Source organism: Acanthisitta chloris, unplaced genomic scaffold (genome assembly GCF_000695815.1).
Source record: "Acanthisitta chloris isolate BGI_N310 unplaced genomic scaffold, ASM69581v1 scaffold27799, whole genome shotgun sequence".
Lineage (NCBI taxonomy): Eukaryota > Metazoa > Chordata > Aves > Passeriformes > Acanthisittidae > Acanthisitta > Acanthisitta chloris.
The window spans coordinates 23846-50037 of NW_008692368.1; the positions used below are offsets into that span (position 1 = coordinate 23846).

Genomic DNA, 26192 nt, shown 5'->3' on the forward strand with positions numbered 1-26192 from the left:
GTGAACAAATTCATACAGTAGTCTGGGCTTAAATGCAGAGTCAGTGGGTGCAGACACAGCTCACCAACTTCAGAATCCCAGCAGGAGTGCCTGTTGCTTGTAGGGAGCTGGAGTTTTGCACTTCTCAGGGACAACAAGGCCAGGAGGGATGTTAAAAAGTCATCTAGTCCAACCTCTGCCAGAGGATGAACTGTGCCTTAAACATTGCCAATGTTTAAAGTCATCTTTGTTTAACTTACAAGACTTATGTAAATTATTTTATAATGTTCTCAGGAAATGTATTTCAGGGCTTTGCAAAGTTACCATCAGGATTATTTTCTCCTAATGCCTAATCTGAAGGTAGACAATTGCTTCTTGTGCTATGAACAGGGAATTTGGAGAACAAGGTTTGGGGCTGTTTTTTTACTGTCTTCTCTGCAATAGCTTTACACAAATGTGAATACTCCTTTAGTCCTTGCTCCTGCAGACTAAACAAACCAGATTCTTTCAATTTTTACTTAGAAAATGATGTTGTCTAGCACTCTCATCTTTCTTGTCTCTCTCCACTGGACTCTTTCCAATTAGCCCCAACCTCCCTGAAGCGTGGTGCCTGAAACCAGATATAGTATCCCATCTCAGACCTCATTAGAACTTATTAGGCCTAATTAGAGTAAAAGGTTATTTCATGTGAATTTAATGGGGAATGCTTATTTAATCAGTCTAGTACGAAATTTGCTTTTTCACAAAAACACAACATTATTGACCCATGATTAACTTGCCACTCACTGGAATTCACATGTCCTTTTCCACAGAATTACTGCAACTAGCCAGGTCTCCTCCATCCTCTTGCTGTTAATTACTTCAATACTTTATATTTGCCCTTAATGAAGTGAATCGTACTTACGTCACCTAATTTCAGAAATTAATTTAAATAGCTTCTTGTTCTAATCTATTCCACCAATACAATTTCAGCCTTTACCATCAATAATTGCTTGTAAATGAAGTATCTATTGCATAATCCAACTAAGTTTTTTTAAGATTATTGATTAGCATAAAACTGATTTAAGTAAAGGCCTCCTTATTACATTTACCGGGGCAACAGTGAATTACTAACAACTCCAAGCAAAAATCACTCTTGTCAATTCAATTGAACCATGCTTCCTGCACTGGCAATGAAAATATCAAAAGCAGACTTTACCAAAAGTCCGTTACCAAAATCAAGATGTGTCTCTTTCCAGCTTCTCTGATCACAAATCAATTATCCTTTGTGAATCACAACGTTCTGTCACAGAAGGAATTGTTTGATAGGATCTATCTTTCATGGCATTTTCCTTTTTCCCTGAAATTGTGTATGAAAAGAAAATAACTCTTGATTTGAGAAAGATGTATAGGAACTATTTTTTTCAGAGAATGAATGTTTGTGAAAATCTCCCTGTCTTTACCATGAACTGGTCCATGTTTTCTAACGCGTCAAATAGATCAAGGGAACATGCAGTTGTCCTCATCCAATTTTATTTCCTTTAACAGAAATGCTTACTTCTTCCAGATACACTCCCTGCATCTAGATCAAGATCCTGAATTAAAAGCCAATGAAAACTGGACTTTATTTTTCCACTCACGTTGGTGAATTTTGGATCTATCCAGTGGTGAATGGAAATTCTTTATTGAAACTATTGCTGTCCTACACACTCAGAAGTAGCAGGTCTCTAAGCAGTCTATTTTGAAGTGCAGGTTGTGTTACATAGATGATGTAAAAGGTCAATGATGGACATATGTTGGATTAGGTTCTCCAAAGACACACTGATGCCACCACGCTAGGCAACTTTTCAAAGCCAGAATTCAGAAACTTCATGCAGGTCCTGATACAAATCTATTAAACATGACAGCTGTAATAGATTAATCTAAACCACTTAATTTCATTGGTCTGATCTTTAATATTGTACTTGATGTTACAAATAAATTATGTAATTTATAAAATTTTCACATTTTCATGTAAAACCAACAGTAGGTTTAAAGTAAAAAGAGCTTTGTGGAGGCAACAGCTTTCTTTAACTTCAACAAAATTATAACTTTGTAAGAGTAATGTGTAAACATAAATATTCATGATTTTCTTCTGTACACATCTGTGTAAATTAGTTGATATAAATATAATCTACTATAGAAACATTTTTTGTTTGTTTATGCTACACACAGTTCTATGCTGGCATCACATACTAGTTGATCAATCTTTCAAAGAGTGAGATTTATGCATTTTGCATTCTAACCCCCAGGATGTCCATTGCCAGCAGTGGACTTCATGTTCAGAGAATCAGACTCACAGTGTCAGCAATCTAAAATTAAACTTCAGTACAAGATTATAAATAATCAAAAATGAATGTATTATTTTCATATCATAATTGCCAGATGCTGAAAGGCCATGATCCAAGCCAACCAAGATCAATGACTTTTCCCATTGACTTAGCTGAAATTCACCCGCAGTTTCCAGTCACTGTAGATTCCCATTTTAGTTTTGCAATTTCATTAAAGCACAAAGAGTTAAAAAGTACGTAGTATCAGAGCTTCAGTGTGAGAAGTAAAGCCTCTAAGTCTTTCTGGGCCTCTTTATCCTGAAAGAAACAGACAACCATGCATCAACTCAGATAGGATAAATCCCTTCATTTGCCTAATACGTGCCTTTCCACATTTCTTTACTAACAACAGACATAACACACAACTTCAACAGCCACAAAATGTAAAGCCTGCATAGTAAGTTAATTTATCAGTGAATACAAAAATAAAGTTTGAAGTGAAAATGAGAGCCAGATGGCAGCCCTCCCTTTACAGTTCTGTTAAAGCCCTTAAAATGTTAGCCCACAAATAGCCTGCCTAGTAGACCAGTAAGCCTTTCAGCTCAGGATATAACTTTTATTGGTGCACTTTGCATAAAGTATTGCCTTGCCTTACACTTGATGTAATCTTGCAACCTGACTGCGTTTGGTTTTTCTAAAGATATTTCTGTGATCTTTGCTAATGATTTCTTATGCAATTACTAAGAAAACATTGGGAAATGTAATTAATGGCACGGGTTAGATGGTGGTTTCAGTGCATACAGTCATACCTACCTGTAATAGCCTCCATGGACTGACTGCACCCTCAGTATCTCCCAGACAGATATTGGTGGGCTCTGCCTATGCTACTGGGCCCACAGCAGAGAGGGGCCCAAAGGCAAGTGATCTGCTGTGCTCAGAGACAACACTCTATCATACCTCCTGGTGCAGAAAGGAAAGGCTCATTTAGCCCAACATGTTCAGTGCAGTTTGCATGGGGACCAAACCTAGGTCACAGACTCTTTGACAGGTAACCAGTGACATATATTTTGGCTATTCCATGGATAATCTCTTTGGAAAGGGGTACATGCGTACAAGTATGTCACCACGGTACAAAACCACCATTATTGTACTTAATTTTAAATATCTCCTGGATATAATCCACTTGCTTTACCTGCCACTGCAAAACTTCTAGCTTGCGAAATGCACCTTGGTTCAAACCCACATTTCTAGCAAGTCAGCACCTCATGCCTGCAGGCTGGTTAGGGTGAAAACACCCAACACATGCCCCCGTGGGTGCTTAGCAGTGCAAGTGAAAAGTACCTGCACACCACAGAATTTGTGCAAGTATTTCTAACGACAGAGACTGGTATTGATAATGTCACAGGCAAATCTGAAAGAAAATACTGCAGACAGTCAGTGAAGTAATCACTTAATTTCAGGATCACTTCATTACCCAATCAACCGAAGAGCTGGAACAAAATACAGGACATTTTAAAATATATTTTATGGGTGAAGAAATTCCTGCTTCTCTTTATTTTGGTTAGTTGTCTATAATGTCAAGGAGGAACAGAGAAGAATATTGAGATGATAGAAACCATATGCCAGACATGTCAAACTACATTATATTATTGGTCTGGATTAAGGCATTAATACATTAGCTGGACACTTCTCTTGGAGTCGCTGCCTTACTCCCACTGGCAACAATAGGCTAAACTATCTGCCTAATCATTTATCAGAGGCCTTAAAAGGCACACACTGCAAAGCCAGTAAGCTCTTGCCAAAATACTCTAACAGAAGGAAATGTCACACTGAATTCAGCACCCCTTAAACTCCATGTTACTACAGGCTGCCTGGAGCATCAACCCATTGCTTTCAAAATTTGTACCGATATTTTGATTAACTTGGGGAAAATACACTCTTTTCTGTACTGACTGTGGTCAACATAGGAAAATGATTCTGCATTCCATTAAACAAAAAAGTAAAAAGCCAAATATTGTCCCATGCTAATAAGAAATGGGAAAGTTTAATTGTATCTGGTCCTACTCTTTTGACACTTTTCTAAGGTGAAAATTATAAAGACGCAGGTTTTCTCGTAGCTGAATGGTGTTCAGCATTTCATGGGTTGATGAGATTCTTTATTCACTTTGCAGGTTACAGCATTTTAAAAATACAGCATTATAAAAATTTCCAAACAACTTTGTGTGATTGTCTCTCTCCTTAGAAGCAAAGGATTATATTGGGCAATGAGTTATAAAAGTTGCAAAGGTCCCAAAAATATTGGGCAATCTTCCCTGAACCTTCCTCTGGGCTTAGGAAAAAGCATGGAACAAACCCATGACTGTTCTAAGAATTGTCTGGAGAAGAAACTGCAAACGTGCAAAGCGTTCTACCTCTAGTTTGCCAGTTCTAGACAAGTCCACATCAGTAAAACCAGGAATTATTATTGTAGCAAACTACTTAACAGGCTGTGTTAATTGAGCCAGCAGCTTCCAGTCAATAAGAACTCATATGGCAAAGGCATTGAAAGAAAGGCAATAATGGCATTAAAAACCAAGCTGTGAATGGTCAGTGAAGGGAACTATTATGTCACCTTTGGACAGAGACCTTCCAGACCAAGAGGTGTGTTACACTAGTAGGACAGAGAAGCCACAACTCTGTTTAGTGTACCTGTTTTCAGTTTTAAGGGTGAAAACTTCATTAATGCCCAAAGCTTGACTGCTAATGGAAAGGCAAAGCCATAAATCCTGTATTTGGCCAACACTCTTCCTCATTGATTTTCTGGGTTGGTGGCTTTCTGAGAATGAACAGTAAGGTTGGATCTTTTGGAGGTCTTTTGGGTTTGCTTTTTTTTAAAGACAGGCAGGCTCTGATCTCCCTTTACAGCGTGTCAGGCAGAGGAAGGGGTGCAAGTTGTAGGAGGAATGCAATATACTTGTGTCAGTCCCATTTGTTCACCCTGAGGCTTACTTCAGTGCTGCCTGAATACACAGCCATTTTCAACCCTGACTTTCTACTGTCAAGGCTTACATTTATTAAACACTTCTTATATAGTTTTCAGAGTTGAATGTGAGTTCAAAATGTTCAGCAAAACACTACACAAAAAGTATTCGTATTACAGGGTCAGTGACTGTATTTTTTTCCTCTTCCTATTTAGTTGCTTTTCTTTCATGTTTCGTCATCCACAGGGGATATGCAGAGGAATAAAAGACCTCAGAGGCCAGGGACTGAACAAGGGAAGAGAGAGAGTTGAAAACAAGAGCAAGGAGGAAGAGAGAGCTGGTGGGAAGAAGGGAATGTTGGCTTAACTGGAAGTAGCCTGCATTTTGACAGTTCATTTCTGCTGAAATAAAGTTACTGGTAAATACATATATACACAGACTTACAAATATAAATATGTATGTAAAAATTAAATGGCAATTAAAGCAAAGACAGAAATATAATGATTTTACCTTCCATCTCTGCTAATTATTTCCTTATGCACTAAATACATTCAACCCAGGCACTGCACATGTGTGCACTTGTTGACAAAGTCCCAACTGTCAACAGAGAATGATACACCCCCATGACCACAACTAAAATAGTTACACCAGCCAATGAAAACATAATTGTGTGCAGCCACTGCCAAATCCCAAGCTGACATGCATCCTGTAGGGTTTCATTGAAGTCAGCGGGGCTGCATGGTATATTAAATGAGCTGGGCTGCAAGGGTGGTCCAAAGCTGTACTCTGATATGCGGTAATAGCAATGAGGTGCTGAGAGACACTTCTGCTTTTAGGTACAGCTGTATCATTCCTTCACAGCTCCAGGAGAAACCCTGGACTGTAACAGAAGAGACTCCCAAACATGCACAAGGATCATTAGAGAGCAATACCTCTTGTATGGACAATATAAATCATACAAAGCTAAATGCTATCCCTTCTCAGTTTCATGATAGACTCACAGATGGTGTGGCTGTATTGGCACTAACAATTGCATAACACCATTTTTTCCCTTAGATATTTCCATACACGAGTGCAATCATCCACTTGCCACCTTCTAGATGTACGTCACAAGTTAGGGCATTTTGTGTTCTTTTATATTTTAATATCTTCCTCTGGGGTTAACCATGACTTCTCAAGGCTTTTAGGATCAAGGCAAGTACAGCTTTAAAATATGCAGCTGACAATAATTCAACATTTTCAGATGTTACATCAAGTAGAGGGAGAAATACCCTTTCATACCCAGAAGGCTGGGAATAAACAGTTCACCTAGTTCAAGGACTAGCTGAAAAATTACAAAACAGCAGAATACAATTTAGAATAATGAACAGTTACGTAAAATTTTAGTCTACTAGTTCTTTTCTAACTTCAAATACTAAGTTTCACCTATAATCTGGTTTTCTTTTACTATTGTACACAATCTGGAGCTTTTGATGTTCAAGACTTTCTCTTTCTGCCCAGCTGCTGCCCCTACCATGACACGACCTACAGATCTTCTTTCTGCACAGTCCTTGCTGAAATAGTTTGAACACAATCATGCCCAGCCACAGCCCCTTCAGAAAGATGCCTGTCAGGGCTTTCCTTCACTCTGAACATTGACTCCAAAACAATATATTTCAAAATCCTAGAAGCTTGAATTGGCCTAGCTGCTCTACAAAAATTAAAAATAGGTGTTTGCAAACCTATTTCTGCAAGCCTGCAGTGCACCACCACCTCTACGAATACTGCTCCCACTCTGCCCCTGCATTGTCAGCGTGCCAGTGAAGGAGACAGACTCCACACTTTGAGAAATCATCTGCTGACCAGGCTTCCTTGACTAAGAACTGTGCTAAAACTGTGCTACCTTTGATAGGATGCTGAAATGAATACTTAGTATTAGTCAATTTAGTCATAAATATACTAATCTCAGTATTTATCAGGATAGACTTTATCCTTACGTATGAAACTATGGCACTATGAAAAATATCTTCATCAGGTTTTGGAATCATTTTTGGAGGATGAGAAAGAATCAGCAGACAATGCAAACACACCTTTTGGCAAGAACTTCAAAAAACATGCAGACAGAAAATCAGTCTGATCACCAAGATAGGGAAAAATAGATTGTATTCTTTGAAGTGCAAAATAATGTCAAATATAGGCGGTCTCAAATTCCTTCAGCAACTCTTTAACAAATGCTTCATTTTTTCCTAGCATTTTACAGTTTGAAAACTGATCTCTCTATAATGAGTTTTTAAAAAACATATTCCCTGAGCTTGAAGCAGTCACATTCAGCATAAACAAAACCGCCAATTAAGGATTAGTTTTTTTAAGTATACTCAAAAGATATTTTAATTTTGGGTTGGTGGTAGCTATTAGTAAATTCTTGTTCAACTCCATAAACAGTATTAGTAGGAAAACAATAGCCCAGAATTCGAAGTGGACACAAATCTGAACACTTGCATTATTTTGCAATTGAAACTCCATCGACTTTTGCTGGTCATTTGGAGAACAAATGTGCATGAAATCTAAATCAATGGATATCCTTTGAAAGGAATGACATTTTGTATTGAACTGATGATGTTGAGAAAAGAAAATGTTCTCTTTGATGAGAAAACATCAACATTTTTTATGGTTAATCCAAATTATTCATATAGTTTCAATGGGTAAGTTTTTTTCACAAAAAAGTCATAATTTGTACTCTTCACTTTAAAAGCAAAATTACCCTTTTTTCTCCTCAAAATCTTACTTAGAAGAACAGATTACCACAGCAGCTTCAAATGAGATCTGTTGGAAATACCACAGCAAGGTCTGCTACATATGGCCAGTCTATGGTGGCTGGAGTAGGTATTTCTTGGAAAATCTTGAAAACCCAGATATACAAATGGCCTGTCGTAACAGGAACAGCTGATGGCTGCTGAAATTTATACTCTGACCTCTCTTTCATCCCTCTATAACTCCCACTCTTTTTCTTACAGACAATATTTAAACTGTAATTAATAACGAGGGAGATAATTATGGTGATGTAAAACAAAGTGTAAGAAAATCATATGGGCATGATTTCTCCTCAGCAGCTGTATTCCTGTGTAAACATTCAGCCATTGCTCCTGCCTGTTATTACATTTGCCTCCTCCTCCACATGAGTTTCAGATGTCACTGAGGCTGAAGGCAGAGTCTTTAACAAGCCTCTGCTCCTGCCATTCTACACCTGTGAGTGCCATAATGACCAATTTCTGTAATATCTAAATCTCTCTCACTTGTTAATTTCAACTCTGAATTGCCATCACTTGTAATTGCTGGAAGGATGAAGTGTTTTAAATCAAAAATTATTTTGTAAAACATATACTATGCTTTGGAGAAGACTTTATCTGCATTTTAAGTAAGATTTTCAGTAACTCTCAGTACAAATAGATTTCCTTTGCATTTTTCCTGCTTTGCTGTCTTCACCTCTTCCAAGACTTGGAATTGAACCTTTTTGTAATGTACCTTTTTGTAATGTACCTGCTGCTTTTTAGATTTTTTTTTTTAAATGTCATAGAGACCAGAACCTTGAAATTTTAATAGCTGTCTCTGCTAGGCTGTTAATTCCTTTATGGTGAGTTTACTGTTCCTACAAGCACAGAGCTCATTCTCATGCCCTTGCTCATCTCCAGATACAAGAAAAAAATAATTTCTTGACTATTATACTTTATAATCCTACACTGAGACTTGAATTTTCTACAAGTTCCACCGTTGAAAATACCCAACAATCTTTGTTATAAACAAGAAATTAGCGTCTTATTCTCCTTGCAAGCAAAGCAGTATGAGTTTAACGAAGCGCACACACGCACACGCACACACTTGTTTTGTCTTTCTATATGTGAGACAGATGCCTGTGTTTTCAAAATTAAATTACATTTTTGTCTTCAAATTTTAAAAAAGTAATTCTATTCCATCATGGTAGTCCCCCACATCTGGTTTTGACAGCCCTTCATGTAGTCACACTCACCAAGGCTTTGAGCACACTACAAAGTGACGAGTCTCAGTAAGGGTAATGCAACATCCCCTAGCTGAACTGAGCAGCTGTTAGACACTTTACAATAACTCACAGCAGCTCTGAACATTAGGGTCTCTTTTACTGAAGGAGTGAATGTTTCCCAGGACCCTGAGGTTATCCACCTGGATAGCAACCAGAGAAAAGCAGGACAATTTAATGTCCCATGCACCTCCAGCAGTGAAGTACCACTCTACAGTGTGACAGTATTTATGGCCAAGGAAGGACCATATGATTAATTGGAGGTTTTTGTTTAGAGTAGAGAGGATAGAGAAAGGTCTCTTAAGTTGCACTGTAACATTGCTTTTGTTTTTCCAGATGTAATTTGCACCAAATCTCAAGTATTTCCTTTCGAAGTGAAAAAAAAAGTAAATGCATAGACTGATTAGTTAAAAATATGGCAAACTATTTTTAAACACTGTCCTATTTGTAAAAACCCTCCTGTAACTCTTAACTTGCAGGAGTCCTTCAATCAGACTTGTTTATTCTTTTATCATTTCTGTGGTATCCTTTTTAAGATTCATAATAGGGTTGAAACTGGCCATCTGATTTATTTTTCTTCTTTAATAAGAATTAGCCATGTTTGGAAGCCCCTTTATCCCTTGAATTAAAACATATTCTGTAAGTGGTAGAACAGATGAACAGAAGGGATGTTTGGATGTGCTGCAACAATTCAAGACAAAAATAATATCACTTAACTCGAAATGCTACATGAAATGAATCCTAACAAAACTGTCAAAGAAGTGTCCGAGTTACAGCAGCTGAGAATTTGACCTCAGGATAAAAATGAGCTATGGGCTACTTTCCTGATGCCAAGCACCTCTGGTTCCCAGAAGTCACTGGAAACTGTGGATGCTCAGAAGCAATAAAGAGTAAACCACTGTCTATGATTATTTTTCTGCAGGATGATTTGTGTCATGCAATACTACACAATTCCTCAATGTGGCACCTTTCCAGCAACTTTGTGTCTCAGTCCGCTCCTGATTTTATGCCTTTATACAAATATTTGTTTCTCAGTAGAAGCCAGCATTTAAAAACAATAAAGGAATTCCCCTGCTTGAAGAAAGAGAAAAAACTCACATGAGAAACTATGATTACACTTGGGAATGATGGGTTTCACATGACCGTGACAACATACCACGCTGCTGACAACCTTGAGATCCTATGCTGTGGCAAACTGAAAGAAATCCTCAGACTGCTGCTGACCTGTGCTTTTCTTTCAGATCATGTACCCCCATCTTCTACAAGGCTACAGTCAATAAAGTCACTTTATCAGCATCTGTTTATTACTATCTCCCCAATGTCTCTTTAGTCTTATTACAGTCTCTTCCCTCCCTTAAACTAATCTGACTAAATGCTATTCCTAAGTACAGCTCCAAGCTCTGAACTACTTCACTTCCAAATGTTTTCCCAAAAATCAGTAACAGCCTTTCTCTAACACAATAACCAAAACAACATGTAATATTGGAATTCAGATGGGATTTGAGGTAACAGGATCAGCAGAGTTTGTGTTCCAGATCTCCATTTTACAGTAATTCCTTTCAGCATGCACTTGGTTTTACCCTGAGCTGACTGCTTGGTTGGGTTTTTTAAAATTGAATTACATACTATTGCCCTAATGCCATACTTCATATTTTTCTGGACTCTTTTTTCTAAGCTTAACTCAAGACACACCACAAGTAAACAAGATAAAGGACACAAATCTATTATATCCACAGAATTAGTCCAGACAGAAGAGGTTAAATTATCTCGTCTTCTTCAGATGGACAAGAGGTTTCTGGGGCCCAGTTTTTGTTATTTTTTCTGTCACAAACCAGTATCATTCTTATTCATGTCACCACTCTGCTTGCCAGAATATACACACCTACCCCTCAGACTGCTCCTAAATTCTTGCTCTCACCTCAGGGTCCCCCCACCTTCTCAGGTCTGCCAACACTTCGGAAATGCAATGGGCTATTAAACGGAGAATTTACAGCAGTCTTTCCTATGGTCTGTAGTAGGCAAGCTGAAGGTATATTTTAACAATAAAGAAAGTATAAAGCAGAGTTCAAAGATTATTAATGTCATTTCTGTATCAATACATATTTAAAGAAACAGTGAACTTAAGCAATGATAATTTATGGCTGGTACATACTATAACTTGGGCCAAAAATCAGGCCACCCAGGAGCAGCGGCTGGTGAGGCATGCAGTGGTCTTTCTTCCCAGCAGGAACACTTGACATAAACATGTTAGTGCTCCACACACAGCATTTATTGTCAATCAAGTTACAGAGCTATTTAATGGTCTTTTTCCTTAACTTCAAAGAATTAAATGGGATAGGGCCAATTTGTCTCTGGAATCACCTCTCTCTCTCCATACCACATCTGCTGTGCTCAAAGGGGGTCCCTTAGGCTGACAAAGCTCAGGTTTGAGCTTGTCGTGCTCTAGGATGGGAAGATGTTTCCAGTCATAGGTCAGTCATTATGGAATTTGCTTCTACATGAGATCAGACAGAGTGAACCTTCTTGCCATGACCTGGTTTGCATTTGATAAATTAAATAACTTTTCTCAAATATCTGTAGAAATTTTGTGTCCACATACTAAAAATATTTTTAAAGGGCCTAAAGAGGATTCTAATAATCTCTTAGAACAAACGATGTTCCATCAGACACAACTGGAAGAACTGTGCCTCCTTAACTGCAGTGTGGTTGAAGACAAAGACAATCTTGGGTAACTCATCTGCCTCTGCTGTAGCTAACATACTGCCCTTGACAATAATCACAAACCAGCGGATTTCAGGAGCAGAGGCTGTGGGACAAAAATCCAGAATGTTTTCAACTGAGAAAAAGGTAGCTTTGGGGCAAAATTTCAGCACAGCTAGAGTGACACACTCAGTTGCTTATGCTTAAGATTGTCTAATGAAGTAGGCTGAATTATAAAGAGTGTAATTCAATTTCTGATACAGACAAGTCCCTGACAGTTCTCCAAACAAAGATATTTTTTTAAAGCTATTGATACAGACAACTGTAATGAGCCAACCTAGAGTGGAGGAAAAAGGAAGGTTCTGTGTTCAGAGGGAAAACTGAAACATTATGTTATTACCAACAGTACAATAATGGATGCCAAAGACAAGAGAGCTGTCACATGGGAACAAGTTATCACTCTCAATACCCACCTCATTAGTAACTGAGAGAATTGACAGTGCAGAATCACAGTACTTCAGTGCATTGTTTTTCTGGCCAAGATCTTTATAGCACTGAGAAGAAAAAACATTTTGTTTCCAATCAGACCACTGTAAGAATACCAGAGTCTACAAATCATTATTTTTAAAAGAACTTGGTTACCTTTGCCAAATACACATAATTGCATTTGGAATATCCTGGACGCATTTCTTCTGCCTAAATAATAAAAAACAGGAAAGAAAATAGACATAAAACTTGTGTGATGAGATTTATGTGGTCTGCAGAACATTTTTAGTAATACACTACACTTCCTCAAACATCAGATTGAATCATCCCTACTGTGTGCAACGCAATCTGCTTAGCACTTCAAAAAAACTGATACTGAACACATGAAAATGTTCTGTACTGCTTGCTCTCCTCTCTCCCTATTTGCTTTGTAAAGATATCAGATCATGTTGTAGAAAATCTGTTGGATTCATTCACTTACATGGTGGGTTTGAAGACACTGCTCTCTCTAGATAATTAACATTTATTTCCTCATCAAAGTAATAAGCAAGCAAGCAACCACCATTCAGACTTTGTGTAATGAGTAATGGACTGTGTTCATCAACTTTACAATTACTTCTCTTTCACAGACCTGCATGCTGTAGCCCTGGGTTCACCTTTCCTTTCACATTACCTTCTTCTGAAAAGTTCAGGTCATTAAAAAAGTACAAGATTGTCTTCCTTTTAAACACACCAAGGATGAGGAATCTTGCAAGACTAGTAAAAACCTTACTAACTATCTACTAACCAAGAAGCAGCTTTATTCAACAAACAGCTTTCAGGAGACAAAAGTTTAATCAGGGAAATATATAGTAGCTGCAATCCTTAGAGCAAAGCAATGCTGCCTTCACCTCAACTGCGTAGAATCAAACAACTGAAAAAGAAACCCAAACAGTTGTCTTTTAGACAGTAATTTAATTTTTGTTGCAGCAGATGACTTAAAACCACAGTTACTTTGCAGCCCACCACAAAGTGCCCTGAAGCTAAAGTGAATGTTTCAAATTATTTCTAACACTTTTGGAATTTGACCTTAAAGATAAAATCTCTTAAACTGGGAAGATGGTAATGTATTGTACCATCCAAAATTCAGGAGATCATTCCATCTTTAAATGTACTAAGAACATAGAAAACAAGCACTTTTGATAGTGAAGAAATTATGTCTGTCCAATTCCTTCGAGAAACCTCCTGAAAGTAATTGTAATGATGAAAGTTCCTGCTTTGAATTCAGCCAAGTGAAAAACTTGTACACTTTTCAGCTCCAGAAGTAGAAATTATGCATATAGAAGACACTGAAAGATTGATTTATTTTATTCATGTGGTGTTTCTCATTAACTGTGCATTAAAGTGGAATGCCCTGGAACATGGACCTATATGACAGAACTTTCTCTTCTACTTCAGCTCAAATGTAATTTCATCTCCACAAATAAGAATGGCTTCTACTCAAATTCAATGTAAATAAGATTCAGATCAGAAAAAGAGAAGCATCACAATGTCAAAATTTTCCTTGCCTATGTTAACCCTCCTGCAGAAATGGGTAAATCAGCAATTATCACTATGGTTAATTTGTTTCAATGGCATGTAGAACTAATCTATATCCATCTCACATTAAATTCAATCAATATTAACCATGGCAATTAATTGAAGAATTCCCTAAAACCTAAGAAAGGAAAGAAAGCTAGCCACTCATCTTCAAACTAATTGGAAAACAGTAAAGGAAAAATATTTTAGTAGAGAGCTCAGGGGTGTTTAGGAGAGCCCTGGATATATAACTACTGAACACAATCTGTTGAGCAGACATCTTGACAACAGTCACGTACAGCAGCTGGTAAACAGCCACACAGGAAAATCCTTGGCTAGGACTTACCTTAAGGAAATTCTGCAATGCTTCTTCTACTGTTGAAGTTGGTGGAGTCTCAAAGAGAGCAGCAGCTACTTTCTTTTCAATCCAAGACAACTGAGCTACCTATAATAAAAAAATAGCTAATCAAAGTCAGAAATCTTTAGGGTTGCCTCTTGGTTGCCTCTCAGTTTTGCAGTAAATACTGTCTTGAGTACTGTACTACTTACACAACATGCTTTGCAAAAGAACCTGTAAAGGAATGTTTTATACTGTCAACTTGCCAGCTCAAAGCAGTCTTTTGGATTTTAGAATCCATGAACAGAGATGTTAACAGAGCAACATTCTTAAAACATGCACAGTATGAAACATGACAAAACACCAACATCCTTGGTGTGAGATTATGTGTTCAAATCTCAAAGTACAATTTAGGTTTGCCTTTTTTAAAACCTAAGGCTAGAAATAGTGCTTTAAACTTGTTTAGGTCTTCATAAGACAGACAGCTTAGCATGATAGTCTATGTATTTAACAAATGTTCAACATTATGAAAAGCTGCTGCTACAGTAAAAATGTGACTGCTTTTGGTGCTTGTGTAACAAGCACTGAAGCTGGTGACAATCAGCTTGTTACACAGAAGCTGGTGACAATCACTGTTAAGAAATAGGTTTTTTTTTCCTCTTCAAATCTGACAACACTCACCAAAGACCTCTTCTCATTTCAGCAAGATGGGCTGCTATAAAAGGACATTAGGGAACTGTCATATTGCCACACAACACACATGACTTCTTCCCTTACATACACTGACACCTGACAGAAACTGCTGTAAAATACAAGAGCCACCCATACATAACTGTCCACAGTCATCAACCAGAATGTTTCTCTTTTTGAACACAGATGAAGTTCTAGGTATTTCTTGTTGCAAACTGCCCCAAAAATGCTAACTGCAAAGACTAGAAATACAGGTCAGCACACAATAGGAAAATGCACAGGACCATATTTTCTCATCTGGCCCCAATGTTTCTAGCTACTTAAGAGCAACATTGCGTGCAGACAGAAGGCATCTTGGTCAAGTCTTGCTGGTTGTTTGGCAGGGTCCAGTGCCTTATTTGTTAAGTGTTGTCAGTGTTTCATATAAAACCACTAAAAATTATAATCCAGAGAGAAACAACATTAAGAAAATAAAGCTTTTGTTTTCATTCTCTCTCACACATCCCACTCTCGAAGCTTCTAAGGAAATAAAGTGCTTTTTACAAAAGCTCTCCAGCAATCCCAGAGTTCTTATTCGTTGAAACAACAAGGTGTTGCCTCTGTCTACACTGCAGTTTTCACACTGTGTTACAAACTGTAGCATGCTGTTTAAAACTTCAAATTGTAGGTATGTATATGATTTCCTTCCATATTTCATTTCTCTCAATGCTCTGTAGTTTCTGAGAGAGAGTCTATGAGAGTTATTAGAAGAATTTTTGCAGGAGTATTGTTTTCGTCACACCAATTTACTGCTGCAGAGTTCTCTCTTTCGGAAGAGAAAGGGGTTTTCTGTATTTCTAGGTCCATCACATCAAGATAGAGATAGCTTACAGAGGAAGGAAGAGAGGGGGAAAAAATAAAGGGGAATGTATGTGCTTACACTGTTCTCTGCAAGACCACACAACACCCTGGAGATACACGTACACCGCACAGATACAATTACCACACTCATGTCTGCTGTTATGCAACATTGAGGAAACAAAATTGCAGTTCTCCCATGTGGAGTTATAATTAACTATTGAAAACACAAGTTCCTCCTGGCAGTTGTTTTATTTTCTTATGAGATTTAATCAGAACTGATTTACTGAGGTTTTAGTCTTTATTTTGTCTGGCCTGGGTGCTGCTTTGCACTATTCAAACTTTTTAAAATCCAAACATATATGCACTTGGCCATTATTATTTTGCAAATCCCACTGAGCTAAAATAATGTTTAACAGTGAAATGCATGTAAGCACATTTCATACAAAACTAACTGCAATGAAAGGAGGTTGTAGCAAGGTGGGGGTCGGTCAGGAGGTGGAGGCTGCTCAGAAAAGTGGAAGTGTTCAAAAGACAAGCAGGTGTGGCACTTGGGGATATGGGTTAGTGCTGAACATGGTGGTGTTGGGTTAACAGTTGGACACGTTGATCTTAGAGGTCTTTTCCAACCTTAATGATTCTACGATTCTATGACAATAGTGAGGGTTTTTTTAATGTACACTCTCTCCAGCATTGTACTTTGTGACTATTTCAGAGATAGTCCGAGAGTTCTGTAATGTTTTGAGCAGTCAGACTTAATATGCCACTGGCATGATAAACTCATTGCAGCAAACTCTAGCCATAAATGAAGTGCCTAGTTTACACAAGTTTTCCAGGTTCTTTTCATGGTCAATACAGAGTGAGGCTCATCCATTAGGCAATTCCTCATTATAATTCCTACATTAGCCTGGGATGAATGCTACTCTCTTTCTCTTCTTTGTTTCCTTTAACTACAAAAGCAGCACAGACAATAAATTACACCTGGTGGATGGTTAAAGATAGGTGAGATGAATCCCACCACAACAACTTAACTGTGCCTCACCTGAGTCTGTCTGCACACTACTATGACTGAGGTGGGACAAATGGAAATGACTCTTTTTATGCAATATTTATATATTGTGTCCTGGAGCAATAATGATAAACAGGAAATTATACCCTTCCCCTAAACACACACAGGCACAGTCTTTAATTTGAAATTACTTAATTCAAGTAAATCTTATGCCATATTCAGTGAAATAGAAACATCATTCCTACTATAACAACTAACTTTATTAAGCATTTTCTCTGTGTAAGCAAGCACAGGCAACAGAAACCCTGGCATAATAGTGCAGCTTTGACTTCTACAGTCAAGGTTATTAGAATAGTACAAAGTGTACCTGGAGGTCCATCGAGTATAAAAAGAGTGTAACTGACATCAACTACAGTGGAATCATGACTTCATTTAATATATGTTCCAAAAACGGTAAAGGATAGTGAAAAGTAATAAGCAAAACAGCTACTGCAGCAAGTAATAGCTACAACAACAAAATTAAAGAATGAAGATTGCCTTCGCCCTATAGATGATCTCCAAATGTTAAGTGAGTTTTGGGTTTTTAAGTCTCCTAAACCCTGATGTCAGTCCTGCCAGCAGCCTGAAAATTCACAAGAGCACTGCAAGGAACACTGTTTTTCCACAGAATATTGGGTTTTTCCACAGAATATTGGGTTTTAATGTACTGAGTCACTCAACTAACATCACTCCCCAGCTGCCATACATAAGGAGAACTAGTCCCACTCACTCAAGAGTGAGAAACGAGGGCCTGAGGAACCATCAGCAAACTTCTGAACTTCCTTAGGGCTGGAGCGGAGTGAGTCACTGTGACAGCCTGGCCTCTGCCAAGGAGAGGAGGCCACTCTTCAGTATCCCAAAGCAAACAGAGTTCCTTGTCTCAAACAGCCTCTCTTATAGATTTGTCAAAGAGCAAGCTGTCATCCATTTATTCTACCCAAATCTCTGTTAGTATCAGAGATGGAAGAAAGCCACCCACATAGTTAAACTGCGGCTGACTGTAAAGTTCATACTTGGCACACTCCTATCAGGCCTCTTGTTCCTCTGACAACCCCAGCAGAAAATACAGTTCTCCCATAAGTACTGAAAATAAGGATTTCCTAACATCCCTTTCTCTTCCTTAGCCTGGGATCAGCAAAAATCATACCTGTGTGTATATGTGTATATATATATATATATACACTGAAACACCGACAGCTTTTTTGGGGTTTGTGTTTTGTTTGCTTTTTTATGAGATGCAAACCCTGCTCATTGACAGCTCTTTTCAAATTCCACCATGTTGATACCAAGGAAACTAAGCCACTTGGATTAAAAAAATCATCCATGATTGACTTTCAGCCCTGAAGAATATACTCTTCCAATGTTTCCTTGCTAATAGCTCACTGAAGCCATATCACATTCTTTCATAAAGGAAAATCACTCAATTGATTCAGCTTCAGTAAAATATTAATGGCACCTAATTAAATATCTCTAGATAGTTTCTTCTTCATTGCAATATATGAATGTAAAATTGCATTAAATAATTATGCAATATTTTGACTTCTGGAAGACATTGAGTAACTAGACACCAGTTTTAAAATACTGGTTTCCAACACAAATATTCTCTTTCTTGCCAGCTGAGAAACTATGACAGTCTGCACAGGCATTTAGGTATTTATCCAACTTGAATCAGGCTTTTCATTTTCCAGTTAGGGAAGTATTCTTGCAGAGAACACAGAAGAACTGGATCAATTTGTTCCCTGATGTAACCCAAACATACTGGTATACACCAGAAACAAATCCAACAGGTGGGATGTAACCTGCAAAAAGAAAATCCCAAGAGATCTAATTTTTAACACTCTACTAGCATTTACAACAGGGGCTGATCCAGTTTCACAAGTACATGCTAACTGTTCTGTGCCAGTCCTATAATGGCAAGTAGACATAAGTCTTAACTTGATATTACTCTGTTTTAAAAACTATTTGAAACATTAAAACTCTAAAAAAAACCCACGAACATACAATTATAAGGGATTATCAGATATCTGTGCCCAAAACTCTAAGGAAATGAAATTAATTCCTACATACCATGTGCCACAGATCAATTCACTTCTTGTAGCACAGCAGGTCTCACAAGCAAAATTCAACCCATCATGACATCTAGGAAATGACTGATGAGAATCTTGCCTACCTGACTGTGAAACCAGAAGTAATTTTCTAAGGCAGCTGAGATGATTCTATGATCTTCTTTCTTTTGTATAGCTCTATCAACTTTGTAATGGTAAGGGAAACAAGAAACAGCAAAAATGGATTTTTAGACAAGATGGCACATAACTGTCACTGGCTCTGCATCACAGACAAACTCCAGCTGCTGTGAGGCAGCAAAAATCCAGCTCATCCTTTCTGCTGCACGGTGATAGGACACTTTGCATCAACTTCATTTCTGGCCTAGTAAGAATATCTGCTGAGTAAGAAACTTGGCAGTGCCATGCCATTGCTCTTTTCCAAGGACTGTGTTACACTGAGGAAGGTGAGAAATGTCAGTTAGATCCAAATTCTGGCAAACTCCATAGATCAAATAACTTTTACTAGTAGAGCATGCAGTCTCAGGATGGAGATTTCAGCCTTCTCCATTTGCCTCCACTGTACTTTACACCTAAACGTGTCTTCAACTGATTTTTATTTGTGAAAATGAACGGTAACTCTTAGCTAAAACACTTAAAGCATCCCCTTTCACAGTCTTTTAAAGTATCAAACACTAGTTATCTTTAGTAACTACACTGCTTCAGTAAAAGATTCTGTGACTAAAATTAGACAACAGTACCCTTGGAAGGAATACTTATGGAAGAACAAATATTGTAGTCAATCCAAACTTGACCCCAAAGTCAGTTAGGCTAAATCTAAAAACTAACCTTCTTGCCCCAGTCATCCCTTTTTCTTCTTTAATTCTTTCTCATTGGACAACAAGATTCCCAGCCTCAGTCACAGCCAGATGGAAGATTCAAAACAGAGGGTCTAAGAGGAACTTTATTATCTATTGGTACCAGTATAGAGAAGGGGTGATGAATGCATTTTTCAAGCACGCTGTCATAATCTCTACCCTGAATAAGTATCTGCAGCCAATGCCACAGCCAACAGTCCTCTTTTGGGATAATTAGCATGAAGCACCACAGCCTGTAGAATAGGACGAAGGCATCTGACATGTTTTCCACAAGCTCCTACAACTACTTATATCACATGCATGGCAAAAACCTGTGTCAGTGGATCAGCACAGATACCTGCTCATAGAGTCTGCTAAAACTAATGAGAATATCACCAACTTCACTGGGCTAGGATTAAGATCTAACTTCCATAGTAGTGACTCAAAACTATTGTTTCCAAATTATGGCCTCACCCTGCTACTGAAAGTGTGCAAACCCAGTAAGTTTTTAAGAGCTGACAGCCCAAGAAGTTTTAAAAAATAAAGTTATTCAGTCCTATACTTGCATTAATTTGTACGATGAAAATCAGTTCTATGTGTTTCAGGTTACTATTTTGTCATGGGAATCACAGAAGACAAGAATTTAAAATAAGTGGAAAAAAAAAAAGAAGAGAAAGAGAAATCTGAAATCAATCCTGAAGTGTTTCAGTGGCTACATATGTTTAGGTAGATTGTTTCACTTAATGAAATGCAGGTCAGGTCATAACCTAAAGCAAATGCTAATCTGTGGTTTTAATGTTCAGTAGGGAAGCATGGAACACGAATTTGTAATGATAGAGTACAACAAACCACACATATTACTCAGTCAGGAAGCGGTGGTTATCATGAAAATGTAACAAGAGTCAAAAACCAGTGCAATAAGAACAAAGTGAGGTATACTGAGACTACATGTTAAGTTTCCAAAAGCGACAGTTCACATGAGAAAAAGGCATGAGAAACATCTGGGAGTGTTTGACGTGAATGGAAGCTGCAGTCAGCTCTTGGACACGGCACAGCGTAAAAGTGCCTAAGGAATCATGAGTGAGAAAGATGCTCCTCAAAGGCAGGGCAGCAAACATACTATAGAACAATCTTTAGCAACTTATTTTTGCATAGCTAATGCTGATATTCCAGAATACAGTGTGGCTAAAATCAAAATGCAAAGCTCTTTGAAAAAGTTGCTGTGTTTGCTTATTCAAATCTACGGAGAAAAAACATAATTGCTGAAAGTTCTTTGAAAGTTAAATATATGATCTGAAAGAACTGCTGAAAGATTACTTTGCATTAAGTTTTGTTGCTGATAGAAACAAAGTCTGTGATATATCAAAGCAGGAAGGATAGCCAACTGAGCCCTCAAAGTTGCAGGCTTAAGAATATGACAACTCTCATAGTAAAGCACAAACATCCTTTTTTTAAAAAACTTAATAGCTAAACTTGTTAACCAATTCTTTTCTTTTTTTTCATGCATGAGTACTTATCACTGTGTAATATAATATCATATTTATAATATGTAAATAATAGTATTTCAAAGCACCTGTTGTACTGGCACAAGACAACTTGTATCCCTTGCAAAACTCTGTGGTGAATTAAGGATTTTTATGCCTGAATCTTTGTTGTGACATTCTCCTGGAATTTACCAAGCCAATATGGTAGCCTTGCTGCCACAGACATAATCCCACGGCATTTAAGTGCCTTTAACTGACGTTATGGATGGGGAATAAATTTACCATAAATTTAAGTTACCACCCCAAGGCCACCCAGAAAGTTTGTGGCAGAACAAAGAACAGAAATCAAGAAGTCATTGTTCCTTCCTTTCAAATATCAGTTAGTTTTCATTCATACATTCAGATAAAATCCTGAACACAACAATGAGGGACATGCAAGCACAGCTTACCTTATGTACATGGCAGGAATGGTCAGGAGTTAGCATCATACATGTGGAAGTTAATTCAGGAAATGTAAATGTTTGCTTCAGTTAGCTCAAAATACCTACTTCAATAACATCTACTCTGCCTGAAGTCCCATTATTTAATTAAAAATGCATTATCATTTTCCTGTATACTCAATTCATACATTAGATTTAAAAAACCACAACTTACTGAATAGCACCATCTTCCATTTAGGTAATATAACAAGGGATCTTGAGGCTTAAGTTCAATTGCTTTGTCTAGGTGCTCCTATTGGAAAGAAAATCAGTATCACTTTAGACGTTTGCTTGGCAAAGTATGTTTATATTCTAAGAAGTTTGCTGCAAATCATAAACAAATTCAGATATTCTCTTCTGCTGCAATTTCTTTCTAACAGCCTAAAAATATTAGGCTGTTAGAAAATTAGCAAACCCCTTCCTCATGGAGGGAAACAACAAGCAAAACTATTTAGCAATGTTGCACACAATGCAAGAAGACATGCTGTATTTAGAACACAACTAAGCAACTTTTGTCTTGAAAAGTCAGCAACTTCAATTAAATTCATTTTATTTACAGTAAGTGTTAGGAAACTGTCATGGATCAAATCAGTGAGGAAGCCACTACTCTCTTTGATGGATCTTACATGCCAGCACTCATCACTGAAGCACAGTCCCTTCTACCTTGGAATGTGACTGCCCCAATGAAATGCTGCATGACACAACCCATTGCTACTATAACATGAAATTCAGAAAATAAAATGGCTCTGTTTATAGTGAAACCATAAAACCTAGAAAGTATCTAATGAACTCCTTCTTTCAAAACCCTTTTCATTACTGGTCATGAGTATCTTCATTTCTCTCTTTAATTTAGTAAGAAAAGCTTTTATTGCTCAACCTGAGTTTGAAGGAAAAAAAAATGTTATTTCACCCCTACCAATTGCCTCTCAAAATAAATTTCACTTCAAATGTTTATTTCCCCCCACTCTCAGTCTTTCTAATTAAACCAGTCACAAAAACATCTGAGTTAAACAGATCTAGGAGACTATCATTCTATCTCTGAACTCTTTTGACAGGAGCTATGTTTTCATGCTATTTTCCTAAATCCTTAACATTTCCAATTCAAGAGATTTCAGTAATTGCGAGAAGGAAAACCTCCCTGAAAACACTACTGCTAACACCACAGACACTTTTTAAACTCCATCCTTAAACAGCTGCAGTACTTGTGTTGTCATTTTCCCTTCATTCCCAGCTCGTCCCAGTGCTGGGGAGGGAGAGGGGGGTGGGCTTAGCTTGCTTGGCACAGCTCAGATGTAATTAATGCTCTCTCACAGAAAAGTTCCACCACACTCCAAGTCCTAACACGGACATGACGTGATAGGAACCCATCCCAGGCATTCCCCAGGAATTGGAACGTGTCTGTGCCTCTCACTGACACCCAGAACGGTGAGATACCAGCTTGGAGGGCAAGGGATGGATGGAAAGCATCTAAGCAATGCTGAGGACAAGGAGGGGGAGAGTACAACATGTAACACAAGCAGCTAACTCTAAAAAACACAATTACCTTTGAAAGGACAGCATTAGAACAAATATTGCTTAAGGATAACACAAAGGATGATTGCAGAACTGTGTTCTTAATGCTATTCCCAGAATCCTCACTCAATTCTTATATTTTGTAAGCATGTGATCTATTTGCATACATGAAAACAACTTTTTCACTTTAACTTCAACATCAAAACAGACCTGTGAGGCTGAATTACTCTGTTGGAAAAATCTGTCTTTGACACTATATAAGGAAATAGCTTAAAGGAATAGCTAAAAAAAAAAAAAAAAAGAAAAGAAAAAAGAAAAAAAGAAACCAACAAAACCAAACCCAAATCCTACACAAAACATACCTTAAAGAGATAACCATTCCTGATTTTGTTTTGTACACTTTCAAACTGAGACATATAGCCACACATAATTGCAAACCTGAGAGGGGAAAAGAAAAACACACACACATACTTTTTGTGATTTAAATAAACCTTTGAATCAAATTACAAAATATTTCAATACCCAATTCACAGATTAACACCTGTTTTTTCCATCTCGATGGCAGGATGGCAGTTTGACATGAGCTATACATATCCAGGAGCAGACGAAAACACAACAATAACGGAAACAAGAAGTTTAAATGACACTATTTGGGCTGTCAGAGAAGTGAAAGAACAGGGATTTTTCCTCCAAAATTTTTACCATTTAGTTCAGAGTGTGACACTTACAGACTGGCTCCACCACTGACAGCAGTTTAACTCATCACATTGTGCTCTGCACTGCATTGCACTGGGAACATGAACACTGTCAGCTGCAGCACCTCACCCGGGAAGGCAAACACTTGGGGTGTGCTCAGTAGGAGGCTGTACACACCTCAAAAATGTTCACAGTTGTCTTCTACTCTTCTCAAGCACCTTGCACTTCTAACATTGTTCTAGTATCTTTAAAATGATTTAAAACCATAGACACACATTCTGCCCTAACAGGGTCACTACTGCCATTACTAGATGCCTATTGCTAAGATCATTATTATTTCTATTATTATTACTATGACTATTATAAACTGGGGACACTGATAGTAATCAAAAATGTGAGATCATTTCTATAAAATATTTGTATTGTTAAGCAGGTATAAGTGAATATATTTTCAGAGGTCTCTGCCTATGAAGCCTCAGATTCCCCAAGCAACACTGCTGTCTTATTGATGCTACATCTAAATTTCTCTCATTTTCTTATTACTTCAACAGCCATAGAATCTCTATGCAAAAGAAATCTCTTGCACAGACACCAAATGTGTTTTCTTTAGATCTATTTTCATTGGTATTAAGACAGCTTTGCATTTCAGTACAAAACTAAAAGAACCACCAAAGACATAGTTAGGCAGCAAAAATTCATGTAAAATATTTTTCTAATTTTTTCAGAATTTTGCTTTTGTATTAAATATTTTACAGGGCAGTATAAAATTAAATACTTGATTCCCTAAAAGAGGGAAATCAAGTTGAAGTCCAGAGGAAAACATGGGAGTTATGCAAGAAGCTTATTTAGTTACTTATGGTAAGAGAACCACAATCTGTATGGCACACACAGTTTTTAAGAATTACTAAATATCAGCTTTCTTGAATTTCTTTATATAATGTAATTATTCAAGCTCCAGTGAATCCTCATTAAAATGTCACTGCTAACACAGCTAAAGAAATTATTTTATTGCTTACAGTTATACCTAATGGTTTTAAGTTCGAAATACTCGTGGTACAGGTTTGTTGCATTTTTTGGTCAGTAAGTATTCGCAGGTAAGGCAGGAGAGTCAGCACAACAATAGCAGCTGAATTTGTAAGAGCTCCAGACAGACACTGTTGAGCAGGATGTATGTTGTGACCAATGTGCCCTGGACAAAATCCAGCTAATGGCAGCAGTGCTGCTGATGGAGCCGCAGTGGGAACACATTTCGTATGGGAACGAGCTGCAAGTGAGGGAAAAGGCAAGGGGTGGGGGTCAGGAAAGTTCAGGTATTTAGAAAGAGGGGGAAGGTACTGAAAACTTTATTAAGTAACTCAGGCAACATTGCCCCTATTCCCTTCACTCATTAAGTGCTAATCAGATAAACTCAGCATACCATAGCTAAACGGATTGCTGCTACAAAAGAAAACAATGAAAAGCGAACAAGCTAATCCAGCATCTTGCAGTATTTCCCTGTCTGTGCGTGACAAGAAAGAGGGCCTTAGTTTGAACTAGTTCAAAGAAAAACTTCTACTTACAGCTAAAATCTCTGAGGAGGGAAATCCCAATAAAATTTTCAACAAATTAAAAGTAAGCTAAACTACTAACTTCAAATACCCTTTATTTTTTCAAGGAAAAAAAAAAGTCTATCATGTATTTGCCTCTTTTTTAAAAAAAAAAATTTATACTTTTGAACTGGGCTAGGCAGCCAATCGATATAATGAATTATATGTTTTTTGAGTTGTATGATGCACAAGCAAAAGAAAAGAAAAAGAGCCTTTCCCCCCTCCCCAGAAAATAATTTTAGACATTTTAAATAATTTTCAAAAGAGTTTAAATCACCAAGCAAACTTTACTTTCAATGATGCAATGAGTAATATCAGTGATAGAACCATAGAATGGTTTGGGTTGGAAGGGACCCTAAAGACCACCTGGTTCCAACCACTAGACCAGGTTGCCCCAGCCAACATAATTTCGAACACCTCGGGGCGTGGGGCATCCCTGACTTCTCTGGGCAACCTGTGCCAGTGCCTCGCCGACACGAAAATTAAAAGGAAGAAAAGTAACAGGATAAACGGAGCAGGAGCTAACTAGAAACGCTTCCATCTGTTTCTCGTCAGACTTTGGGGGCACAGCCCGCACGGCTCCCGGGCCACCCGCACCACCTCGCGGGGACACCCGCACACCGC

The 26192-nt window shown here is 37.8% G+C and overlaps 1 protein-coding gene across 1 annotated transcript; it reads right to left on the reverse strand.

The window, feature by feature from the left end:
• Positions 1 to 2531: 2531 nt before the first annotated feature.
• RMDN2 (regulator of microtubule dynamics 2) lies at positions 2532 to 23724 on the reverse strand (the record flags this gene model as incomplete). The annotated part of the gene is made up of 6 exons (XM_009082650.1): positions 2532 to 2585; positions 12431 to 12511; positions 12600 to 12653; positions 14347 to 14445; positions 21950 to 22027; positions 23649 to 23724. Coding segments are annotated over 6 exons (442 nt in total), but the record flags the coding sequence as incomplete, so codon positions are not given.
• Between the last annotated feature and the right edge of the window lie 2468 nt (positions 23725 to 26192).